Raw genomic sequence first — 26,777 nt, 5'->3', positions numbered from 1 at the left:
ACCAACAACCTGGAGACAGGAGAAGACAACATCTTAAAGGTGCTTCATGTATTTTTGACAGTATTAAAGCATTCCTTTTTACTTATTTTTAATCAAATAATTACTGCAGAGGTGAGCAGAAGATAATTCTTTCCAAAACATTACAAATTTTATCAATTTCAAACTTTGAATACTAGTGTATGTTTGAGATTTGACTCACTAGTGTTATGGTCAATAGCATCTTGGAGATGTCTGACAGGAGGTTCACTCCAACTCTGCTGGGGTGCAGCAGGCCGTCAGCATTGAAGAATCTAGGAACGAAACAAGCAATTTGACACAGAGCCAACAATATTATTTAGTATGCAGTTCCAGGTTTATTAGGAAACAAACCTTTTTGATTTATTACAGTTATTTTAAGAAGGTTTTGACATCCTAACGCGAGTGACACCATATGAGCAATATTAAATGAACAAGTAAACCTAAAATATAAATTCTGTTATAACAGAATTTATATTTTAGGTTTACTTGTTCATTTAATATTGCTCATATGGTGTCACTCGCGTTAGGATGTCAAGACCTTCTTAAAATACCTGTAATAAATCAAAAAGGTGTATTTTTCCAAAAGCAAATAACAGATTCATGGTGATATAGGCGAAATGTTGTGAAAAATGCATATTAGGTTATTTAATGAGCTTTTCCAGCGTTTCCTACATCTCTGTCAGCAGCTCCTTTCAGAGATGTTGAAATCTTGGACATTCCCTTCTGTTGTAGAAGGGTTCTTTTGTCACTCTTGAAATCACAGAACAGTTTTATCAATATTTGTTTACCATAAAAGATCAAAACAACTTTAGATTAGTTTTCAGCCAATGTTTGCGCTCCTTGATAACGTTATGTCACCGGTAAACAGCAAAGTGTATAGGTTTAGGTTAAATCAATTAAGCAATTTCCAATCATCCATTGAAAAATTACCAGCAAAACCGTAACAAAACGGTCAAAAGCTCTCATCTACACATAAAGATTTGATTAAAAGTCCAAACTTTCATAAATAAGAACACAATATAGAGTTAGCATACCTAACGATACGTCGTCTGAAAACGGTAGAGATGCTAACGGACTTTTTCGAAGACATTAAACCATTTCTATAAAGTAAATAAACAACAGAAGCGAGTCAAATACAAGTAAGAGAAGTGTCAACAACAGTTAGATGTAATCTTTGTGTGATTTTAGGGACTAAACTCACCTGAAAGCAGTGAAAACAGCAGCGAGAGACGGGGTGTTTCCTTGAGACATTTGCAGCGTTGCGCCCCGTTTCCATGGCAACTCCTTCCGCTCTGCTCGCACGCCCATTAAAGCAGGTCACGCATTAAAAGTCACGCGTTTACATTACATAAATAAGCATATATATAAATAAACATATCCCCCTTATTTTTTCCTGTAAAAGTGGGCGTGGCCATTTGTAAATTTAATGTGTCTAGCTTCCGGTGTCATTCCAGCTATATTAGCTTGTTTTGCTGTTTGCTATTGCAAACTGGTGTATCTTACCATGTTATTTTAATGTATTGTCTTAATTATGAACGTACTGGTTTGTAGTGCAAACAGTTTTACCATTTACTGCACTTTGGTCTTCTCGTTATTTCCCTATAACCATGACCACAAGCCTCACACATTCACATACAATTGCTTGGTGGATAGAATTAGATCACTACATAAACAATTCAAAATGTCATTAAATTATGACTTTGCTAATTTAAAATTCATTTTGTAGTTCAATTGCCCAGTGCAAAATGCCAAGCCTGCACGTGATAGTAGGACAAAGTGGCACTTTTATAGTTTAAGATTTTGTACGAACACTATATATATATATATATATATATACAGGTGCAGCTCAAAGTGATTTGAAAGCATAAGGAGCCGTCTGCTCTGCTCTCCATAGCTCTCACGGTATTTAAATGTCATATAATGATCAATCTGCACAGTGCAAACAGCCAACACCTGGTTATTTTAGGAAATTTAGAAATCTGCCAGGAAGTGTCCCTGGAAAATGGTTGTTTTAATTTTGATGATTAGAGCTTAATTTAATTAATGTAATTATTGCATTTAAGAACACTGAAAATTATCAAAAAAGAATAAAAAGGAGTTAAACAAATATTATTTAATTATTTAAAATGACCATATGTGCCATATTTGGCCCAGATGAGGCCCGGAAGTGTATGCTATCAGGGATGTTTCAAGTCAAAAAGCGCAGATGTCTTTATTTGAATGTATCGTAATATGCACTTTTTAATTTAAAAATATAATTTAGGGGTGTCACATTAATGGACAACAAAACGTAAAACATTTGTAGTGCTTCCAAAAAAATGTAATATTTGAACAATTCTGAGACAACAATTTACTATGTGCACATCATGGGCTTGACAGGGGGCTTCAGTAACACGACCATGAATGGGGTCCTTCAGCTAATTAAAGTTTTCTCTGGAATTGGCCGATTTAAAATCAGGATATGGTGTCACACCATAGGATATGGTTTTCAGAGACAAAATGCATTAAGTTCCTACACTTTCAGAAATATATAGATGAAAAAAATGATGTACACTTGTACAATTATACCGGGTGTGTTTATTAACATTTGTACGCTTTTCTTTTTAATTTATAAAAGTTGTAATTTACTGAACCATGCTTGGGACAGTCACACCATAGGACAATTTTTAGATTTGGCTCAAAAATGTAAAAAATCGAATTAACATCGGAAGGGAACAGACTGTCCTCAGAAACGTGTCGTTGGCATTTTAATTTCATTTGACCTATAATTCCTGATGAAGCAGCGTTTATGAGCGCGGAGCTGTTACCGGGGAAACCGCAATATTTCAGTGCTCCTAAAGCGCCACCTCGTGGCAGAGAATGAATTTGCATTTCCAATAAGCCTTTCTTGCGGTTTATGGTCAAATGAATGCAAAATCAACTCATGTTTTTACGTAGCAAACACAGAGTTGTAAATGAGAAAGAAGTTGATGTGCCTTCTAAAAATCTAAACAAGACAGTAATATGTATACGTTTTAAATTGACATAATAACTTATATGCTTGACTTATCCCTTTTCATAAAAATGGTCTAAAGGCTGAAATGCTGTTGTATAAGATTTTTGTTTTTGTGAAAACCTGTATCTGAACTGTAAATCATGTAATGTTATGGCTCAATATTGTATGTTACCATAGACATTGTCCAACCCTACTCATACTGTGTTCATTTTACTTGTGCAGCTCTTAAAATAAATTGCCTTAAATTTATTTTAAAACATTCTGCAGATACAAATGAATGCAAAATCAACTCATGTTTTTACGTAGCAAACACAGAGTTGTAAATGAGAAAGAAGTTGATGTGCCTTCTAAAAATCTAAACAAGACAGTAATATGTATACGTTTTAAATTGACATAATAACTTATATGCTTGACTTATCCCTTTTCATAAAAATGGTCTAAAGGCTGAAATGCTGTTGTATAAGATTTTTGTTTTTGTGAAAACCTGTATCTGAACTGTAAATCATGTAATGTTATGGCTCAATATTGTATGTTACCATAGACATTGTCCAACCCTACTCATACTGTGTTCATTTTACTTGTGCAGCTCTTAAAATGGGTCATAAATTGCCTTAAATTTATTTTTAAAAATTCTGCAGATACCCTGTAAATAGTGAAATAAAATCCCTTCCTTCATATTTGTTGATAAATGTTGAAATGTTGAAAATATTTTTGATTGACATTTAAACTCCTATCTGATTTTCTATATTTAAATTTTATTTAAATTTTATTATTTTCGGGCTACCAAAATCTGAAGAGTACCTGCCAGAAGGGCTACCAGGGATTTTGAAATTTTGCGAGCCCTGCTGTCAGTAATAAAATTATAAAACAATTTGACCTCAATTCAGTTTGAGGTATTCAAAATATGACAACACTGAATTTTTACAAGCAGTGATTTAAGAGCCATATATGTTAGGCCTATTTATTTAGATAAATGGAACATCAGATGGCTTTGAGCTGTGATGCAGTTAGGCAGACTAGGATATTTATATGTACAAATCAGACAAATATCCCATTCCAAAACATTTCTAGCATAAAACTTACACTGTAAAGAAATGAAAGTTCCATCTTTGATTGTTGAAAGACTTTCTGGTGCCTTTCACTTACAGCCAATACAATTTCTAGTAGCATTTTCATCGGTCAGGCGTGGCTCTATTCTGAAAACTTTTGACAAAGTGTAATCCAAGAGCAAAGATAAATAATTGAAATAACTGATTTATGCTCTGAAGAATTTTTGCCTTCCGAGACATCTTCCCACTCGCACCCCACAAGCTCAAAGGAATGAAGGAGATTTGTGTCTTTGGGGTGAAGCACTATGTAAAGTCTTAGTTCCGCTCCCTCCTCCCAATCGCTGCACCCAAAAATGATCTGGACCTCCTGAAGTCGATGGCTGCCGCAGATGACAGAGCGGCAAAGGGTGCCCTGAAAAAGCCAGTGAACCACCTCTGGTATCTCAGTGAGAAATTTTCCTCCACAGATGTCACGGTGGAGGAAAAAAAGGCAATGGTTGCTGCAATGGAGACTGAAGTGGACAAGGAGCTAAAGAAGAGCGTGCACGTAGACCCTAAGTATTGCAAAAAAGGATTTGAGCAACTTCATCACAAAGAACACTCACAACTTCATTATTCTTGACCTCCGTCAAGACTTCCTAAATGAAGATCCTGGTACCTGGGCAAACAATGCAACTTATATCACAGATGAGGAGATTGACAAGAGCCCGACGGTGACCAATGACAAGTCAGAAAGAGGCTTTGTGCTTATCCGAGAGTACAACAGACTCCTCTCAAAGACTGAAGAACAAACACACTTCATTATGCAGATTGTCAGAGAGCACCGAAATCAGTTTCCAGATGCCGGCAAGAGTACTATGGTTGAAGGACATGTCGATTCATCATAAATATCTAGATCAGATCTCAATTTTGTTCTAAGTGCACTTTCTTCACCAGTACAGTAATTTCACATTTTAACATTCTGCTTTTACATCTGCAAGAACTTTGTGGCTGAAGGACATGTCAGACTGTCATCACGATCTAGATCAGATCTCAATTTTTCTAAGATCAGTTCTCATCAGCAGCGTTGTAATTCAACATTTTAAGACTAACAACACCTCTTCTGTGTTCTCGTTTTTTAACCTAATTCACTGTTTACTAATGGTCTTGTGCAATTATCAATAATGTGCTGTTATGGTCATTAAGACAGAATTTCTCTTTTGTTGAGCAAACTCCAAGCGTAGTCCAATCTAAGCAAAATTTGGTTCATTTCCATTTCCTTATTCCACCCAGAGAACCCAATGATGTCAGGCCCAGTGTGGACTGCAAGCTCATCCGCATCCTCACCAAGGCCATTAAAGAGCTCAGCTTAGATTGGTCAGGCCCAGAAGAACCCACCCGCAGCTGCCTTGACAAATGGATCCTGCCAGGGCACCGTCAGCTAGCTCCCCGCCAGAGACCTGCACCATTCTATCCGGAAGTTCATGAAGAACTCACCAAGTCGTGGCATACCCCTTACTCAGCTCGTGTCCACACTTCTGCCTTCACCATCTTTCACCTCTGTTGATGCCACTGAGCAAACAGGGTACAAAGCTTCCCCCTCTTGAAGTGGCCATCGCTGCGCATCTCTGCCCACTCACGGCCCTTGGATGGAAAGCCAAGGAAGTTCAACCTTCCAAGCCCTGCAGGAGCCAAGGAAGTTCAACCCGAAAACAATTAGAAGACAACTCTCATTGCCCAGTAATTTTCTCAAAAGAGCTTCCTGGCCTGGGAACTAACTACAGTCCTCAAGGATCTTTAAGGCCCCCTGTTTGAGCAACTACATTCGCCCCAATTGTGGCCCGTTTCACTTAAGACTGCCCTCCTGCCGGCTTTGCCGTCGATAGAGTGAGTTTGGGCGAAAAGACTGCAAATTCTTCCTCAAGCCACATGCCTAAGGTGCTCTCTACTCCATTCAGAGCACACGTTATTACATTCTCAGCTCTTCTTGCTTCGGACGATTCTGATGTAAATGTCATTCAATGCCGACTTATATAGGCAGATGGCCCTACCCGATTGGGTGGGCTGAAATGGCATTTGTTCGTGCAGCTACACAAACATTACCAAATCAGGCTTCAGTATTTCAGAGTTTTTTCAGTGTGCAATCATGGAGTAACCTGGAGTAATTATGGAGCAGGTTGTAACCGGCAAAGCTCAACTATCAGATCCATCATCAGAACATTCCACCAAGAAAACCAATAAGTCTGACTATTCACAATACTTTTATAATATAATAAATGACATTACTGTATAGAACAGTGCACAAAATAATTGTCAAACTTTTTTGTCATTTACAGTAGTAAAATGTTGACTGCGTATTCAGAATTGGCAGGAGAAAACCTGGTGGTGTGATGTACTGAATGACAGAGTTGGCTGGAGGTAATGATCTGGGTGCGAAATTAAATACGGCTGTCCAAAATAAAGCAGGTTATCAAAGAGAACAATGACACCTTTGAAACGTGGCATCAGTCAATCAGAAACAATACCTGAGTGAAACAACTATTTCAACTTGGTAAAAGAACTAACCAAATTATCTTTTTCAGAAGGTGATGGAGCTGCACGCTGCTGTGACAAGTACGTTTTTGTTGATGAGGTATTCAGTCTGGCAAAAACCAGATGCTGTGGAGAAGTCATGCTGTTGTGTTCTGGTGATTTTGAAAAAATCAGTAGCAAAATGAAAGTGTGATCAGTTTCTATAAATTTACAACTTATTTGTGAAATCATTTTAAAGCAAATAAAAAATTGATCTAAACCGTGATCAAATGGTTTGGTGACTATTTGTTAATCAGGGATTTGTGCATTACTTTTGTGTTTTTAGATTTGTAAAGTGTAAGTTATTATTATTATTATTGATATTATTATTGTTATTATTATTATTTTACAGAATACACAGAATTGTGACATATCTTTAATTACATTTCTGAAAATGAAATGTGTTTTTATATGCACATAATAAACTTACCTTTCTATTTTACTGGATTCTCTCTTTTTTAATTCAACAAAATTGTGAAACTGTAATATTACAATTGATTTATTTTTTTATATTACAATAGTGACACTTCAAATAATGTATATATCTTAACCCAACAGACATTTAATGACAAGAATTTTAGAATTTTACATGTTCGTACTTTTAACAGCTTATTACATGTTTCAAATCACCCTTGGTACTGAATTAAAAATGACAGCAATACTACAGTTGTTACGTTAGAAAATACACTTGCATTATGTATTATTATGTACCTGCAATGTGATAGTCACAAACAATCATCAAAATTGCGTTGCTGGAACATCGTGTGGCCAGCAGATGGGCCCATACCAAAAGTGATGAGTAGCTTGAGCAAGAATTCAAGAGGACTGCTGATCATGTGCTAAAAATATTTTATTCTATGTTGTGGGCTGAACTCAAGAACACAAGTTAAGATGTGTTCTTTTGCGAAGCTATGGTGCATACCTTGCAAATCACACATTATTTTAATTTAATTTAATTGACTGATTTATTGTATTGCTTTATAGAACGTTATAATAGAATGTTCATATAAAGAAAATCAGAAATATCGATGGAAGTGAGTTTGAACCATATTCTAACATATCTAAATATGAAAGATTCCATCAGAGGCAAACAAAATAAAGAGGCAATTGATTGACAAGGGTATGTTCAACCAAAGGCATGCTATCACATACACAAACATATGCACACACAAACATAAACAGAGGCAGCAGGTGCTCCTACTTGGGTTTTAATGACATGATCTCTGATTCATCTAATTGATATGCTAATGAAGGTGTAATTAATGCACGAGAGAGAACATCCGCAACCTCTATTAATTAATGCATAATCATCGTATATACCCTTGCATATTTAATCACACATGCATTTATCAGGTTTTTGTTTGTTTGAATTTATTTTTGCAGAAATGTTTTACTTGATGGAATCATCAAGAATCACTGTATCCATGCAGTTTCAGTAATGCATTAAACATATATTTTTAAAAAGTATGGAAAACATAAGTGACAGATTCCCTGTTTAAGACTGAGCCTTGAATGTCCAGAAGATATATTAATAGTAAACCAATAATGCACTTATAGAGAGATGTTTAGTGCCCACCTAAAACAACAGCAGAATTGTGAGTTACTTATACTACTATCATTTTCTTCTTAAAGTCACCTCATCCTCCTTTTTCTTATCATTTCATCTCAAATGTGGCTATTGAACCCAACCACCCAAATGTGAGAGCAACAGTCACTTTCTCTTTTGTCTCCCTCCTCACACAGTGCTCATCTGTGAATGGTGAATTAAACATATAGGTAATGATATTATATGACTGCGGGCATGCTTTTACATCACTGCCATAGACTGAATGCTTCTTTAGAGCTGTGGGTGATTGATGGCCCAACAGACTCCAAGACAATTAGCTAGTGGATTTTCCCTCTGTTGCTGGGCATTGTGTGGTATCCATCTGCTGCCACTTGGTATGACTTTAATTTGTTATTCAACCTGCAACCGTCTCAGCATAATTAAGACTTCAGTAATGTCAGTTCACCCAAATTCATCTCTGTGCATGAACTCTCATATTTCAGATATTTGACATTGTGGAGTAATGTTTTATTTATTTTTTTATTCTGTCTTGGCCCAATTTTTAGCTTGTTTCTGTGAAGGATACAATACAATAGTTTTCCCCACATTCACTACCTACAGTGGGTACGGAAAGTATTCAGACCCCCTTAAATTTTTCATGAGGAAAAAAAATTAACTTAAATGATTTTAGCAAATGGCTGCAATATAACAAAGAGTGAAAAATGTAAGGGGGTCTGAATACTTTCCGTACCCACTGTATATGGTAAATGACATAAAATGTAGGTGGATGAGAAATTTGAGATAATTTCTGAGGAAAATTAACTGCAATTTTTAAATCCTATATCATACTTTTAGAATTCACACCATTCTCTAATGATATTTAATCGTAATGACAGTTATTCAATAAAATATACTGGATATTTAGCAAGTAAAAAATAAAGTCAAAATGGTGGCAGTTTTATAATAAATGATTGTTCTCTGAGACAGTGGTTTGGAAGCATGTGAGCATATTCTATAGTCTAACAAAAACAAGCAAAGAAGCACATGCACTACAGATTTATGTGAAAGTGGACATGTGGCCAAAATGTATTGAATGCATGTGTGTGAGAGAAACATTCTGTTTTTGTTTTGAGAAACACACTAGGGACTCTTTCTGTGTTTTCCATCTGCCATTGACGCCCAGGGGACCCAGAGAGGAGGTGTGAATCTGGATGAGTTATAATGTGCCTCAATAAAGGATTCGACAAAAGTGTGGCAAACGGCCTTTAACTAAAAAAAAAATTTTAAAAAAAAGCCTTTATCCTCCAAATCCATGGCCCAAAGCTTTAACCCCATTTAACTCCTTTTGTCAAAAAATTCAGCAGCTCAGTAGGTATCTCAGCAGAACTTAACTGCATCCAAACATACACATTTTACATAAGTATTTATGCAGGTTGTTGGCCATGTCAAAGTACTGTACTGGTCTCAGAGCTAATTATTGAGATTATACATAGAGGACAGGGAAGAATATTAGGTCTGTATTTATTTAAATTCCTCTTCTACCTTACGGTTAATAAGAATTAACAAAAAGCATTACAGGTATACATTCTTCATTTCAAATCTGGTGACCATTTTCATCAATACTGAGAAACTGTTTGTCTGTGTGCTGTATACACATTTAGGCAGAATATATTAAGCCATACCTGCACATATACAGTACATGCATTGATTTGTGCATTGTGTTACAAACAGATGTTGTTTTCATGTACAACATTAATTTGCTGGTCAAAATAGAATTTAATTTACTGATCCTGTGTGTCAATGCTATTTCTATATTTTTCAGTGAAAGATATATGGACACTTTTGCTTAACCCTGTTAGTGAAGTTCTCTATCACTCAATACGCCTTTCAATGCACGTGATGGCATACATGGTTAAATAAAAAATACATTTAAAAAAAGTTCTCTCAAAAATGAAAATGCTGAAAATGTACTCACTATCAGGCCATCCAAGATGTAGATGATTTAAAAAAATAAATTTTGATAACTTTAGCATCACTTGCTCACCAATGGATCTTCTGCAGCAAATGGGTGCCGTCAGAATGAGAGTCCAAATAGCTGCTAAAAACATCACAATAATCCACAAGTAGCTAATCCACACTACTCCAGTCCATCAGTTAACATCTTATGACGCAAACATTGCATTCATCAAGACATTTTAACTTTAAACCATCACTTCTGTCCAAAATACCACTCTATAATCTGTTATAACGCTTCCTTTAGTCCACCCACATATTTGTTTAGATCTGTTCTGTGCACATTTCTCTCCTGATTCAAGTAATGGTTTTAAAAACACTTTAATTATGGATTTGTTTATTACAAACAACGCTTTTTACTTTGTATGAATTACTTGTGGATTTTTATAAGCTGTTTGGATTCTCATTCTGACGGCACCCATTAACTGCAGAGGATTCATTGGTGAGCAAGTGATGAAATGCAAAATTTCCCAAAATCTGTTCCAATGAAGAAACAAACTCATATACATCAGGCCTGAGGGGAAATACATTTTCAACATATTTTCATTTTGGGGTGAACTATTCCTCTAACTACAGCCCTGTCTTTGGTTTGTTTGAAATAACATACAAACTGAAAAAAAAGCTCTAATGTTTACTGAAAGGAATAAAAAGATGGGAATTAATGGCCATGTTGAAGAGGAAAAAAGCTTTTAGTGCATCCCCGAAATATTTTGAAGTGCTACTAATATGAAAACATGTTCATAAATAATATCTGATCTATTGCTACAAACGCATACTCTGCAAAGAGTGTCCGATCTAATATAATCTGAGAGTGGTGGTGATTACTTTAGTGTTGATTCCTTGAACAGAATATGTAAAACTACTTAATCCTTCATGTTCTTGTCCTCTTGACTTAATGATGACAAAGTATATACTTTCTAACAAACATGTTCTTAATAAAGTTGGAAAAGAATAAAATATTGCCTGTATATTTAACAACAAAACTCTTTCACATGTAAAAATCTACAGTCACTATTTTAATATGAATAACAAAATGACAACATATAAAATGTTTACAGAAAAACAAATACAATAACATAATAGCAAATACAATTATGGTTCCTTATATTAGTACTTAACCTAAAAATATAACTTATATAGTTTCCGTCATTAAATAAGTCAATATATGAGGTAATCAGTTCATAAACCTAAACCTAAATAGACATGTTCTGTTTCTCTAAATGACAAGCCTGATATATGCTTTCAAAAACACAATTTCAGTTTAGGGATGTAGATCTATCAGCATATATTTAAAAAAACTAAAATCTTAGTTTTGACACAATTCACATCCCTTTTACTGGCATCTACTGCGGTGAAAGTCTATTGACCAATGTGTCTGTCGAGAACATATGGCCAGAAATGTGTAACAGTCTCAAGTCTCATGTTTTCTGATAAAATTATTCCTCTTTTGGCATTTTGTGGCTGGAAGAACCTTTAAGTAATACCATCCCTTTGGCAACCTCCTCACAATCAGAGACAAACGGTGTTCATAGAGTGGACATGTTTTAAGAAGGTTTCCAAAATCTTTTGAAAATGTCGTTGTGGTCTCTAATACTCTTGATGGGTCTTCATCAGAAGATTAGACAACTGTATCTTTTTCACTCAGTGTGGCTTGTAGGAGACAACATTGATGTCAGTCCAGTTCTAGCCACTAAATGTATAGAGCTTATGACTGGAAAAGACTCATCCTCTACATTGGGGGAACCACAAGGCCTGTCATTGCTGGAAATTAAAAAAGAAAAAAGAGGTTATACTCAATAACAGTAACATATAGCTATATCAAATAGATAATTCAATAAACAGTTACTACACTATGCCTATATCACCAAAGCAAGAAATAATTTATGAGTTACTGTTGACACACAAAATGTTATGCTTACATATGACATTTAAAGAAATAGTTAACCCAAAAATGGAAATGTACTAACCATCAGGCCATCCAAGACGTAGATGAGTTTTTTTCTTCATTAGAACAGATTTTTCAAAACTTTCGTCACTTTAACATTACATCACTTCCTTAACGATGGATCCTCTGCAGTGAATGGGTGCCGTCAGAACGAGAGCCCAAACAGCTGATAAAAACATCACAATAATCCACAAGTAATCCACACAACTCCAGTCCATCAATAAATGTCTTATGAAGTGAAAAGCTATGTGTTTGTAAGAAATAAATTCATCATTATGCATATTTTTATGTTTTTAACGTTGCTTCGGACAGAAATTCAAGCCCTCTATCCATAATATTGCTTTCTCCAGTGAAAAAGCTTCTAAAATGGGTGGATTTTAATGTTGGGATGGATTTCACTGGAAGCAGTTTTATGGATTATGGATGCAATTTTGGCCAGAAGCAACATTAATGGAGAAATTCATTTCTGGACTGGATTTGTGTGGATTACTGTGATGTTTTTATCAGCTGTTTGGACTCTCATTCTGACGGCACCCATTCACTGCAGAGGATCCACTGATGAGCAAGTGATGTGATGCTACATTTCTCAAAATCTGTTCTATAAAGAAACAAATTCTGGGGGTGAGTACATTTTTTATTTTTGAGTTAACTATTCCTTTAATCAGCACAGTATCCAGAAAGAATGCCTGATCATTTGGAAAGTTGAAAACAAATAAATTATGATTAGTAATGTAGTAAAAAAAAAAAAAACTTTATGAAAAAACTTTCTTGCCCTGCCACTAAGGGTTTACGGAAACTTGAACAAAAACATTTTTGGTAAAGTTAGAAAGAAGATCTGTAGTACCTCTAAAGCTGGGGCCTCCTGAGGTTTGGCAAACAGGTGATGGCGAACCCTGTGGTCTCAGGACAGGAGCAAAGGCACTTTTTTGTTTGTTCGAGGATGGGAAAGATGTGAAGGGCAAAAGGGAGGATGAAGAACTGGAGCCAGGTACAGTGGGGCTAGATGGCATGACTGAAAAATGTTTTTGATCATAACAAAATACTTATTTGATTGTCAAATTTCATTCTGTATTTTCAGCAGAAGGATAATTAAAAATGACAGGAAACTGAAAGGAACTAAAACTCACTAGCATAAGGAGAGCTGTTTGGTGAGGCACTATTAAAGCCAGGTGACCCTGAAACACCCAGACTACTCATGGGCACTGCTCCGTAACTCGCATTCATGCCTCCATTGGATCCATAACCTGACTGCTGAGGGGTCGATGCTGAAGGGTAGCCCCGAGGTGACAAACTGCTTGGGTTTCGAGTGTAACCTTAAAAAAAGAGAAACCGCAATATTAAGCCAATCAACCAACCAATAAACAAACAAACAATACCAGCCCTGCAATTTGGTGTTATGAACTGTTGTAAATGAATCTTATTTTTTCTTAAAAAAAAAAAAAAAAAAGTACAAGAAAACAAGTGGAGGAAAAAAAATGGTAAAATAAAAACATATTTTATGCTATGTCCTCTGTAGAGTACACCAGGACTAAGTTAAAGAAGAAGAAGAAGAAGAAAAAGACGTGTATAGGCAAAAACATTTTGATTCTCAACTATGGCATGAAAAATATAACAATGATCTGACATACTGTTTTACTGTATGCAATATGTATATAAATATCCATATACATTGTATCTAATTTGCATGTTAATGTGCTTTTGGGGCAACATGAAAAAAAGAAGTGCCAATAAAAGAAAAAGAGAAAAGAGAAATTTGGTCAAAAGTCTATGTCTGTTTCTCAGCAGGACACACACACACACACACACACACACACAAATATTTGGAACACTAAAGTCCATTGACACATCACAGAATTTGAACAGACACATCACAAGAAAAACATGTTTCCTTAAATAGAACCAGAACATAAATAGCGTAGTCAGTTGCACTGAAAAATAGCTATATAAAGGGGGCAATTTCACTCAAAGTTCACTAAACAGAATAATATTTAAGAATTTAAAGATTTATTTTTTAAATGAGGACAGCAAATTATTAATTATTATTAATTAATTATTAGTTTTTAATTGAAGGGATGTCATAGAATAAATTCTGGCTGTGATGTATTTTCAGATGTATTGGTCCACAGGTTATGGCCAATCAAGTTTAATGATTCAGTAGGTTATAGTGTTTAATGAAGATGTTTGAAATGTATGTGGTTAATTAATTAATTAAAACAATTATTAAATTAAAAACACAACTACATCTGATTCTATTGTGGAGGTTATGACATAAAATACTTTAAAATGAAAAAGTTAATTCAAAGATTATTATAGCCCAGTGGTGATCAGTATTTTTACTTTGTTACTGTACTTGGGTACATTTACTTTAAAGCATTTTTATTTTGGAAAACTTGTACTTGACTACATAAATCCTACATAATATTGTACAACACCCACCCCCACCAAAAAAAAAAAAAAGTTATTTTGTACTTGAGTAAAAACGGTTGTACTTTTACTGCAGTATTACTTCATTGTGGTATCTGTACTTTTACTCAAGTACTTGATTTGCACACTTTGTCCACCACTATTATTATCCAATGACAAAAATAAACCATTTAACCCTTAAAACTGTTCACAAACACTGATATTCATATGAAAGGTCAAGCATAACCATTCAATAAATGTGTTGAGATGAGATTTAATAACATCTATGGTAATCTGTGACAATGAATAAGACAAAGACTTCTGAATCGTAGGGCAATTGTCTTAGGGTCCTTACCTTGGCTGCTGGTTTGCCCAGGTTCTCCAATACTTACACCCAGCTGGGTGGGATAAGAGCTGAGGCCCATAACGCTGCCATGGACCGGGGAACTTGGCATTGCCTGCAGCTGACTGTGAGGTCGTGGCATGCTGTACAGAGCCTCGGCTATGTCTGCCGCCCGTTTTAGCAACATGTCCTGCACCAACAGAACATCAAAGAAAAGTTTTGATTCAAGGCAATACACAAAAATAAAAAAATATTGGGTGTCAGGACTCATGTTAAAGGGATAGTTCACCCAAAAATTTTAATTCTGTCATCATTTACTCACCCTCAAGTTGATGAACAAAAGAAAATATTTTGAAGAATGTTGATGATAACCAAGTAGTTGACGGTAGCCACTGGCTTCCATAGAATGAAGAGGAAAAACTATGGAAGTCAATGGCTACTGTCAACTGTTTGGTTACACACATTCTTCAAAATATTTTTATTTGTAATAAAAAGAACAAAAACTCATACAGGTTTGGAACAGCTTGAGGGTGAGGGAGTAAATGATTACAGAATTTTCATTTTTGGGTGAACTATCCCTTTTGAAGAAATTCAATTTCTGTTGTATGAACAGGAGACATTAATTTGTAGCTATGCACTTGCAAATAAGCACATTTGTTTCATTGACCACATTTCCTTGCTTCCATTGAAGTACAAATGATGCTCTATGGAACATTTTTATATTATGTTGAATAATATTCATGTTGAGAAACTAAATGCAAATATATCTTATATCTACTGCAGTTCAGTAGTTACCTGATTGCTGGTGGTATTTCCATAGAGTGATTCAACAACATCTGCTGCTCTTTTAAGTAACATTTCCTAAAACAGGGAAAATCAATTCCACAAAGAGATAAAAAAAAAAAAGTTTGTGTGTAATTTTTACAGTTAGGTTCATATATTTGGACACAAACACAATTATTTAAGCTGTTGACCAAAACATATTCAAGTTACAGTTATATAATGGATATGAGCTTTAAAGTGCACACTCTGAGCTTTAATTTGAGGGTATACTCATCAAATGTGGAGGAAAGGTTAAAGAATTACAGCTCTTTAATATGTACCTCCCCCCTTTTTTAAGGGACCAAAAGTAATTGGGCAATTGACTCAAAAGCTGTTTCATGGAGAGGTGTGGGCTATTCCTTCATTATTTCTACATCAATTGAGCAGGTAAAAGGTCTGGAGTTGATTCTAAGTGTACCATTTGCATTTGGAAGCTGTTGCTGTGAACCCACATCATGCGGTCAAGGGATCTCTCCATACAAGTGAAACAGACAATTGTTAGGCTTCAAAAATAAAGCAAATCCATCAGAGAGATCCATCAGGAATTAGGAGTGGACAAATTAACAGTGTGGTACATTCTGAGAAAAAAGAATGCACTGGTGAGCTCAGCAACATAAAAAGGCCTGGACGTCCACAGAGGACAAGTGGTGGATGATCGGAGAATCCTCTCCATGGTAAAGAAAACTCCTTTCACAACATACAGCCAAGTGAAGTGTCACTGTCAAAGTCTACAATCAAGAGAAGACTTCACGAGAGCAAATACAGAGGGTTTCCCATAAGGTGCAAACCATTTATAAGCCTCAAGAATAGAAAGGCCTGATTAGACTTTGCCAAGCATGCTAGAAAAGCATTCTTTGTACAGATGAAACTAAGGTCAACCTGTACCAGAATGACGGGAAGAAAAAAGTATGGAGAAGGCTTGGAACAGCTCATGATCCAAACAGCATCTGTGAAACATGGTGGAGCAGTGTGATGGCATGAGCATGCATGGCTTCCAGTGGCACTGGGTTACTGGTGTTTAGTGATGACGTGACAGAGGACAGAAGCAGCTGGAAGAATTCTGAAATGTATAGGGATATACTCTCAGCCAAATGCAGCAACGAACTTTATAGTACAAATGGACAATGAAAACTTACAGCAAAAACAATCCAGGAATTTTTGAAGGTAAAAAAGTGGAATATTTTGTAATGGCCAAGTCAATCACCTGATCTCAACCCGATTGAGCATGCATTTCACTTGCTGAAGACAAAACTAAAGGCAGAAAGACCCACAAACAAACAAACAAACAAATGAAGTCAACTTCAGTAAAAGCCTGGCAAAACATCATAAAGGAGGAAATCCAGTCTTTGGTGATGTCCATGAGTTCCAGACTTAAGGCAGTCATTGCCTGCAAAGGATTCTCAACAAAATATTAAAAATTAACATTTTATTTATGATTATATTTATTTGTCCAATTACATTTGAGCCCCTGAAAATAGGGGGACTGCATATAAAAATGGTTGTAATTCCTAAGCATTTTATGTTATATTTTTGTTCAGCCCCTTGAATTAAAGCTGAAAGTATGCACTTCAATTACATCTTGATTGTTTCATTTTAATTTTGTTCTGCTGGCATACAGAGCCAAAATTATGAAAATTGTGTCAGTGTCCAAATATATATGGACCTAACTGTAAATATCATAAGCATATAGCAGTATTTACTAACCTTTGCCAATTTGTCGGGGTCACCAGGATGTCGAGGGATCAGCTTTTGAAGTCTCTGGAAGCCGTAGTCAATAGTTGGCTCATTCAGTGCTAGAGATAACCATACTAAGTGAGAATCAATTTGTCTTTAAAACATCCCTCCACATATTCCACTGTCTGCATAAATCCCATAGTATGTACGTTTAGAAAGCAACCAAGTATGGTATTTAATGTGCTCTTTACTAATAGCACCAAACACAATTGCAAAAAGTAATAACAATTGTTTCCAAATCGGTTTTTCCAAATACTGCAATTGCCCCTTTTACCATTTTTTCATAGTTCAGCTAAACAGGCAGTTTCACCCAAAACTTCTATTGGATGAGCCATAAGATGACATGTTGGGCCACTCAAATAAACATGGCAATGTTTTGGTATTCTGAAAGTGGCAAAAAAACACAATGCTTTCACTTTTAGGGAAGCCAAATAATTTGTCTCTGCACTTTAAACATGGATAGGAAGTAGTTTAACATAACACATTTTATCATTAAATTTGTGATTCTGCATGGGTGCGGATGTCTGGGTATGTATTTACCTGTATAAATAAAGCGCCCTGGAGCTCCTTTACAGAACTGCTTAGATTTGTAAGATAGCGTAACTTCTACAACCCCTGGTATGTGTCGAGGAGGAGTTTGAACTCGGATAGCATGAGGAGTGATTAACTGCATGAACAATGACAAACAAACAACCTCTTAAAGTTAATTGTTTAAGAATGTTGGCGCTCAATCCTTAAGCCAATTTTCAAAATATTACAAAAGCTTTCCCTATTGCAAGTTAAAGTTTGCTTCGATAGTCTACAAATGCATACCTCACTCCACACGAGCATGCTCCCGAACACCACCTGCAGACCATCAAAGAAGTTTTCCCCAATCACAATTACCATAGCTCCGCCTGTAGTCCAACCTTCACTAGGGCTGATGGCTTTGATACAGGGAGTAGCTGTAGTAGAGAAATGACAAAAATGAAAATGACATTAAAGATGCAAAAAATTATTACTCAAGGTCTAAGAAACATCCCTCAGTAAGTTTTACTTGACCACAGAGCTACTCGTTTCTACTCTTTCAACAGAGTAAGATAACTTAGAGCTGCCCTTCCAACTTTATGGTTAAAACCGTCCTCCCCTTGTATATAACTGTGGATTGATGCACAAAATCGACAATTAAATTGAGCTTTTTTAATGTCATTTCTGAATCTCACCATATTCCATGCTAGTCTCCACTGTCTCATTTGAATCTGTTCTACGAGAGCGACGTCCATGTTTGGAGTTGTTGTGCACAAACATATTATCAGAAATGGCTAGTACAGGACCATCCACACTGACTGTGGTCGACAAAACCACCTATTGGAATGCAAAGACAGATATTAAGATATTAATCAAGATATTAATAACACAAACAATTTAAAGGAGATTAGTGTAAGAACTGTACATTAAAACCTTTAGATGTCATGCCATTAAAAAAACTAATAAAAAACTGATCTGATATCTCAAAATATGATCGATGATATCCTAGCAATGTCATCTTTAGAAACTTCTGCTGCTGATTTAAAATTTATAGTTTTATAGCCCTTTTTGAATCATTTGCCATCAAGAGCATTACACAAAATGCAGCCAAAGAGTGTAAGATAAAATTGCAATAATTATAGAATACCCCCAAGTATTATTGAAAGTTTTTTCTCATCCTTCTCTGGCTTTTAATTAATTTAATAATTAACAATTTATGCATTTAGCAGACACTTTTATCCAAAGCGACTTACAGTGCATTCAGGCTATACATTTTTTACCAGTATGTGTATTCCCTGGGAGTCGAACCCACAACCTTTTGCGCTGCAAACGCAATGCTCTACCACTAAGCCACAGGAACATGGCTTTTCCATGTTCTCCTGTATTCTTCTCCCAATAATCTCATTTATGCTCACTCTTTTTTCCCAACTTTCCACCTGATTTATCCCTTCTCTGTTTCTTTTCTTTATCTAAGGACAACAGTATTCAGATCTCTGTAGCCTAGTGTAGACTGAGTGATTAGGTCGTGTATGACATAGAAATAGGGACGAGCCTATACACTGGATGAATTTAAGCTGACAATCATAAAAATTTGAAATCATAAAAACAAACAAAAAAAACATGTTTAAAATTATTGATATATGGTTGGTTTTGCCATTCTTCTTGCACAAAGCAAGTCTTGACCAGATAAGCATCAATGAATATGAAATTATTTTTCCTAACTGTAAAAATAAATAAATAAAACAAAACTTTGGCAAGCTCATATGACAGCTAAAATCCCAATATGTATGCCCATCCTAAAAAAAACTACACTCACTAAAAAAAAAAAACTGGGGTTTTAAACCACATACCAATGTGGTTTCAATTGGGTGTTGTTTCAAAGTGGAACGAAAGTTAATATAAAAACAATGAGAACATAAATGCTCAAATGTACAAACGATTGCAGAGCTTAAGATGAAAAAAACAACAACATGTAAACATATAAGAGAAATAGATATGAGGGATGCAGTCTGCTGCAAATAAGAAAAGAAATGTCACACTAAAAAAAATGAAATAAATGCACAACAATGAATAAGGAAGACAGCAGGGAAATGAAAAGTGAGGGATGAAATGTCAGATAGTGGCTCCAGTAGTGAAAGACAAGTGGGAGGAAGTAAAGCAGGAGGGTCCCCAGTGAGCACTTCCTGGGTCACAGAGCCTGACCTTCCCCATCTGGAGCCCATCACTCAAATCAGACAAAAAAAAAAACTTCCTGAAGCACCTTGGCTGATTTCCTGATGATCCTTGCTTCTAATACTTTTCTGCTTTTTCTCTGATCACTCTGTCTCTTATGAGATTTTGTAGTCAGACACTTTATATAAATCTCTATCGTCTTTTTATTCAAAACTACATACAGCATTGTACATAAAGCATCTTAATCTTTAAAAGAAAAAATACATTCAAGATACATTCTCTGACAAATCGTAATATCTAAAGCAAATGTACTAGTTATAAGGACGTTTGGGCATTTTTACTGGAAATAAAGATTTTGATTAAGATCTCTTTTTTTCTTTTTTTGAGTGTAAAGAAATGAGTAAAAAGTTTAAAGTCAGCAAAAGGGATTGAAGTCATTGTAAATGGGTTCTACCTTAGAGACAACATAACATTTCTGCATTTTGCAAAGGGCGTTTATTTACAAATAAATGATCAATACCTGAAATCTCCTCATGTCTCGGGGGTTCCCTGCTGTCTTCAGACAATTTTGATTGCACTTTAGGAAAAACTTCAAGAAAAATCTGTGGGAAACAAACAAACACACACACACACACAAATAAAAAAACAAACAAACAAAATGTAAACCACATATGTTTTATTCACATTTACATTTAGTCATTTAGCAGATGCTTTTATCCAAAGTGACTTACAACTGAGGACAATGGAAGCAATCAAAATCAACAAAAGAGCAATGATATGCAAGTGCTATGACAAGTCTCTGTTAGCCTAACGCAGTACACGTAGCAAGGATATATATATATATATATATATATATATAAAAAAATAGATAGAATAGAAAAAGATTAGAGAAAGCTAGTGTTAGAGGTCTTTTTAAAGAAAACAAGCAGTTAGAAAACAAATAATTTTTTGTTAATTATATAATAAATGAAAAGAATACAAATAGATAGAATAGAAAAAGAATAGAGAAAGCTAGTGTTAGAGGCTTTTTTAAAGAAAACAAGCAGTTAGAAGTCTTAAAGGGTAGAGTGTTGTTTTTTTAAATAAAAAAATAAAAAAATAGATTAAATAGAATTAGAATAGAGAGAGCAAAAAATAGATAAAATAGAGTTAGAATAGAGAGTGCTAGAGTTAGAGGGTCAAATAAAGATGGAAGAGATGTGTTTTTAGCCGTTTCTTGAAGATGCCTAAGGACTCAGCTGCTCGGACTGAGTTGGGCAGGTGCAGGTCATTCCACCAGGAGGGAACATCTTTAGGATAGCAAAATAATGCCCCGTTCACTTGCAGAACGCAAGCTTCTAGAGGGCACATAAGTCTGAAGTAGTGAATTTAGGTAAAGGGGTGCAGAGCCAGTGGTGGTTTTGTAGGCAAACATTAATGCCTTAAATTTTATGCGAGTAGCTATTGGTAGCCAGTGCAAATTGATGAATAGAGGTGTGATATGCGTTCTTTTTGGCTCATTAAAGGTGGGGTAAGCGATTTCTGGTAGACATTGTTGACATTTGAAATCACCAAAACAAACACGCCCCTACCCCAAAAGGGTCTCGCCCCTATTTTGATAGCTCCGCCCCACACATACGTACACAACCCAGGCAATGATTAGTTCTGTGAAAGAAAGCAAAACCAATGTTAAACAGTGTCTACACTGGATGCGAGTGGCGTGGCGCGACAAAATACTATAGAACTCATAATCAGTGATGCTGTCTACGCCATAGATATATATACATATCTATGGTCTACACTGCATGCGGCGCGGCATGACACGACAAATCCCCGACAGAAAACTGCTGTTGCAGTCTATTTATGACGTATTGACACAAATTTCAAATGATTTTCAATGGTCGCTTTGTCGCGTCCAGTGTAAGTTACTAGACAGACTTTAGCTGTTGCAGAGCAGAGACGGTGTTACTCACCTATTGAGAAGAAACAAAGCAACCTCGGCGATCCGCCATCTCTATCTTTCTGTCGCTCGGCTCGGCTAATGTCCGTCCTGTGACACGCCCCTTACTGCTGATTGGCTACAAGTTTGTTTTGCTATTCGGCCCGAATCAGTTTTCTAAAGCGTTTTTGAAAAATCGCTTACCCCCACCTTAAAAAATTAATCTTGTAGCCGCATTCTGTATTAATTTTAAAGGTTTGATAGAACTAGCTGGAAGACCAGCCAAGAGAGCATTGCAATAGTCCAGCCTGGACAGAACAAGAGCTTGAACAAGGAGTTGTGAAGCATGTTCTGAAAGAAAGGGCCTGATCTTCCTGATGTTGAATAAAGCAAATCTGCAGGACCGGACAGTTTTAGCAATGTGGTCTGAGAAATTTAGCATGTCTTCTATCACAACTCCAAGGTGTCTGCCTGTAAATGTAGATGGAGACTTCAAATCCCAGAAGTGAACTGTATAGCAACAATGGCCTGCTTCTAGTTTCTCACAAACAAACAAATATCAATAGGTGTATCTTTTAAAACGGAGGAGAAAATACTTCCTATATATTTGGATATACTTTGAACGTACTGTGAATCTGATCTGTCACCAAAACAGGCAAATGCAGCATGAACTTGTGTGACATGCCCTCACCATTAAAAAACATGAACAAACTATGCAAGAAACCACACTACATTAAACATAGGTATGTGTTTTGTGTGCTAAATTATTGACTGCCAAGTACACATACAAATTCAAAAGACATTTAGAAACCAAACACTAATTCTGGATATTGTTGGTCCTATGTAGTTTTTTGGTAATGTTATTACATTTCAATGTTTTATTTTTTATTTATATGTTATATTTTATATTTTTGTGTAATTTTCTATGACACATATTTTGTACAGCATGTTGGGTCAACTCTCCAAAGTAAATTCTAAGTCCTAAAGCAAAACTAATTCACTATCTCCGTCTACCACCCCACTCACTGTAAACTGTATATAGTTTACAGAATAATAGTTTTCATATAGTTAACTTTGTCTAAAATAATTTTCTAGACAGAAACCACAGGACTAGTCCATCCCATAATCAGGATGAATAAATTGAGCCACAACAACAAAAACGTGTTATTGTTCTTATTTTTATTGTCGTTGTTGTAATTGTTTATCGTTTCAATAATATCTGAGATCGAACAGGCATGCTTGCAAAATTTTGTGCAAATCAATTCAGCAGTTTGTGAGAAGTTACCCCATAAACATTGCATCTGAACCACTGTCTGACAACCCTCTTACTCGTATCTTACAACACACTTGTCATGGTTTTGAGTGCTGTTTCATGCCCGACCCATGCTACACGTACCATTCTTTTCACTTTAACTACATGATAAACTTTTTAGCCCTTAATGAAATCATAGAGCACAGCTGCAAGCAGGCAAATGAAAACACTTTGAAACGCACACATTAACATGCATTAGTCACTCCCCCACTCACTTAGCATGCAAATCTCTAAGCCTCACTGCTTTGCACCTTCTGCCATGTATCCATTCACTGCATCATAATTAGACCCATCTTGCATAATTAATTAGGACTCCTGGAAAACCTTGCAACTTCAGCACAACACCCCTCTATCTGTTTTGTCATAAGGAAAGTTTAATAATAACTTTCAGGAATCAATTATATTATATATCAATTAAATAATAACTTCATAGCAGGCCAATGATAAATATTTAGAACTGAGATGATTATATATACATTGCTTACATACATATTTTTGATATATACACATCAAAAGTTTTTTTTTAAGTTTTATTAAAAAAAAAAACTCATTCATTGACATATATAGATTATGTAAAAGTGTTCAACAAATAAACACATAAACATTTGGTTGATGAGTAACTATATAGTATATAACCAAAAATGTTACACAATACACTACAATACACTAAACTCTGGGCAAACTGGACTAAAATATGTCAGATAACTCTTTGAAAGTTCGAAAGAACAGCATTTATTTGAAATAGACATTTTTTGTAAGATTGTAAAGATTTCTACTGCCACTTTTGATCAATTTAAATCCATTCTTTGCAGAATAATGGTATTAATTTCCTTTTTTTCCCCAATAACTTTTAAATGGTACTGTATAATGGTTTCTACAATAATATTCAACATTCATAATAATATGAAATGTTTCTTAAGTACCAAATCATCATATTAGAATGATTTCTGAAAGATCATGAAAGATCATGATTTGTGAAAGATCACACTGAAGACAGGAGTAAATTCAGCTTTGCCTTTACAGACAAATTATATTGTAAGATATAATAAAATAGAAAGCAGTCCTTTTAAATTGTAATAATATTTTACAATATTAATGTTTTTTTATTAAATAAATGCAGGCTTGGTGAGCATAAGAGATGTCTTTCAAAAACATATATGTATGAAAAAACTCTTAATGATTCCAAACAACCCAAATAAAATATGACATAGTTTTGATTACTATTACTGTAATTATATAGAAAAAAGTAATACCTATTAAAGAATGAGGTAGTATTTCCAATCATTACATTTTGATAATTTTGATTCATGAATCATTTTGGCATTTCTTTGTGGATTAACTCTAAGAAATGGTATCTTGATGGCTAAAGTTGGTCACACTTTAGAAGAAAATTGAGTATATCCGATATATTTAACACTTGAATAGCAAGTAATATCCATTACTGGACAGACTGTTGACCACAGACTGAAACAAAAGCTGAGAAAGAGACTGCTGATATTCAGAACCATCACTCATCAGTATTTCCCCTGTCCATCTCACCTCCCTCCCATTCCGTCTTAGAAAAACAAAACAGTGTCATGATATAGAGGGAGAGGGGGAAGGAAAATTAAGAAACCAGATGTGCAGCATCGAAACACTGACATGCTGAAAAGTTTGAGCAGCAATACATCAACGACTGTATGCCACATGCGTATGAGAAAACCCACTTGTCTGCACAAAAATTCAGATTTATATCACAACATTATATTCAACCCAAAACAACATTTAGAATGTAACCATGAAGACACAAACCATGATGAAGTATCAGAACTATTCATAGCCATAATGTACTGATTTTCAAATTTGTGACCCTGGACCACAAAACCAGTCTTAAGTCGCTTGGGTAATTTTGAGCAATAGCCAAAAAAATCATTGTATGGGTCAAAATTATAGATGTTTCTTTTATGCCAAAAATCATTAGGATATTAAGTAAAGATCATGTTCCATGAAGATATTTTGTAAATTTCTTACCGTAAATATATCACAACTTAATTTTTGATTAGTAATATGCATTGCTAAGAACTTCATTTGGACAACTTTAAAGGCGATTTTCTCAGTATTTTTATTTTTTTTGCACCCTCAGAGTCCAGATTTCAAATAGTTGTATCTTGGCCAAATATTGTCCTATCCTAACAAACCATACATCAATTTATTCAGCTTTCATATCATGTATAAATCTCAATTTTGAAAAATTGACCCTTATGACTGGTTTTGTGGTCCAGGGTCACATTTTGTATATATACATATTCCCATTCTGTATCTATTGGATTCATCATCAACTAAGCAATCCAAAAAAACAAATAACAAAAAGGGGGGTAAAATCTGGTGTTGAATTGTGTGTTGTAGGTGAGGATTGTGGGGGAGCCTCTGAGGGGTTTGGGGTAGCAGAGGTTAGCTAGGGCTGGTCATAAATACTCTGGGCTCCCAGAATCCCTTGGCAGACTTTGGGGCCAGACTGGTCGAGGGGTTAACAGGGCACGTTCCCAACCTCTGACCCCACTAACAGGGCACACATAGAGGCTCTAAAAATCAATACCTCCATCACCACATACCACACCAGGACCTTTCACACGTGCTTCCACAACTAAGAAAAATAAAAGCAACCAACCAACACGTTGTCTCTGGACTCTTGCTTTTTCTAAAAAAAATATTATGTTTTCGTCATCTACTTTAAAAATTTTGTCAGAACTTGTGAGAGCTTCTATTTTATATTATTTACATTTTGTAAAAATTTCTTTATTACATTTTTTTATATTTAATTTATTATCAGCAATGTAAGTGATAAAAAGTGAAAAACTAACAATTTCATATTCGCTATCATGCACTCGAGTTGGCATGGGCTCCACAAGGTGTGCAAATCCTGATAATGCATGTTTTCACAGTTTTATGTTTCATTTGAAGCAAGGAAATCTGAACTTTTAAAAATAAGAGTTTGCATGCTCATGTCACAAATTTGCTCATTTGATTAGTGACTTAGAAACTACACAGAATCTTAACTATTCTATATTAATTTAACAACATAAGTGTTCTTTGTTTTTTAGTCATTATGGTCCTAAGCTGTGAAAACTCTTTCACTGACCACCGCTGACTAACTCAGCACTATAAAAAGTGCCTCAAGAAATACTAGTTTACTAGAGCTTTCCCCCTAGTAAAGCATTTTCATTTCTTATTCTCCTCCCTATGTTATGTTTTCATTTTCTTATTTTACATTTTGTTTCTGTGAATGCTTATGCATATTTTCTGTAAAGCACTTTGTAAACACAGTAGTAAAATGTGCTATTCATCTTTTTCAGTCACATGACTATTTGGCTCATTTTCCATATTTTATTACCATCAGTGGGGCAAAGAAATGGCAGTGAATACAAAAACACATGAAGAAAAAAAAAGTTGATCACTGAATTTGATGATATA

At 35.3% G+C, this 26,777-nt stretch overlaps 1 protein-coding gene across 1 annotated transcript in view; it reads right to left on the bottom strand.

The window, feature by feature from the left end:
• Window positions 1–11,247: 11,247 nt before the first annotated feature.
• The window catches only part of LOC107683778 (transcription factor COE2), a 24,844-nt gene continuing 9,314 nt past the window's right edge, over window positions 11,248–26,777 (bottom strand). Inside the window, exons 7-16 of the mRNA XM_016479830.1 lie at window positions 20,618–20,699; window positions 18,621–18,762; window positions 18,232–18,362; window positions 17,959–18,085; window positions 17,389–17,477; window positions 15,658–15,723; window positions 14,875–15,052; window positions 13,244–13,429; window positions 12,961–13,128; window positions 11,248–11,932 (exon numbers count right to left, since the gene is read on the bottom strand). Coding sequence (XP_016335316.1) covers window positions 11,901–11,932; window positions 12,961–13,128; window positions 13,244–13,429; window positions 14,875–15,052; window positions 15,658–15,723; window positions 17,389–17,477; window positions 17,959–18,085; window positions 18,232–18,362; window positions 18,621–18,762; window positions 20,618–20,699 — 1,201 coding nt within the window. The 3' untranslated portion in view covers window positions 11,248–11,900. The remainder of the gene's footprint in view (window positions 11,933–12,960; window positions 13,129–13,243; window positions 13,430–14,874; window positions 15,053–15,657; window positions 15,724–17,388; window positions 17,478–17,958; window positions 18,086–18,231; window positions 18,363–18,620; window positions 18,763–20,617; window positions 20,700–26,777) is intronic.

This window comes from Sinocyclocheilus anshuiensis, unplaced genomic scaffold (genome assembly GCF_001515605.1).
Source record: "Sinocyclocheilus anshuiensis isolate Anshui unplaced genomic scaffold, SAMN03320099.WGS_v1.1 scaffold5150, whole genome shotgun sequence".
NCBI classification, from domain to species: Eukaryota; Metazoa; Chordata; class Actinopteri; order Cypriniformes; family Cyprinidae; genus Sinocyclocheilus; species Sinocyclocheilus anshuiensis.
The sequence above is the reverse complement of the archived record's forward strand: the minus strand, read 5'-3'. Positions and strand labels throughout refer to the sequence as shown.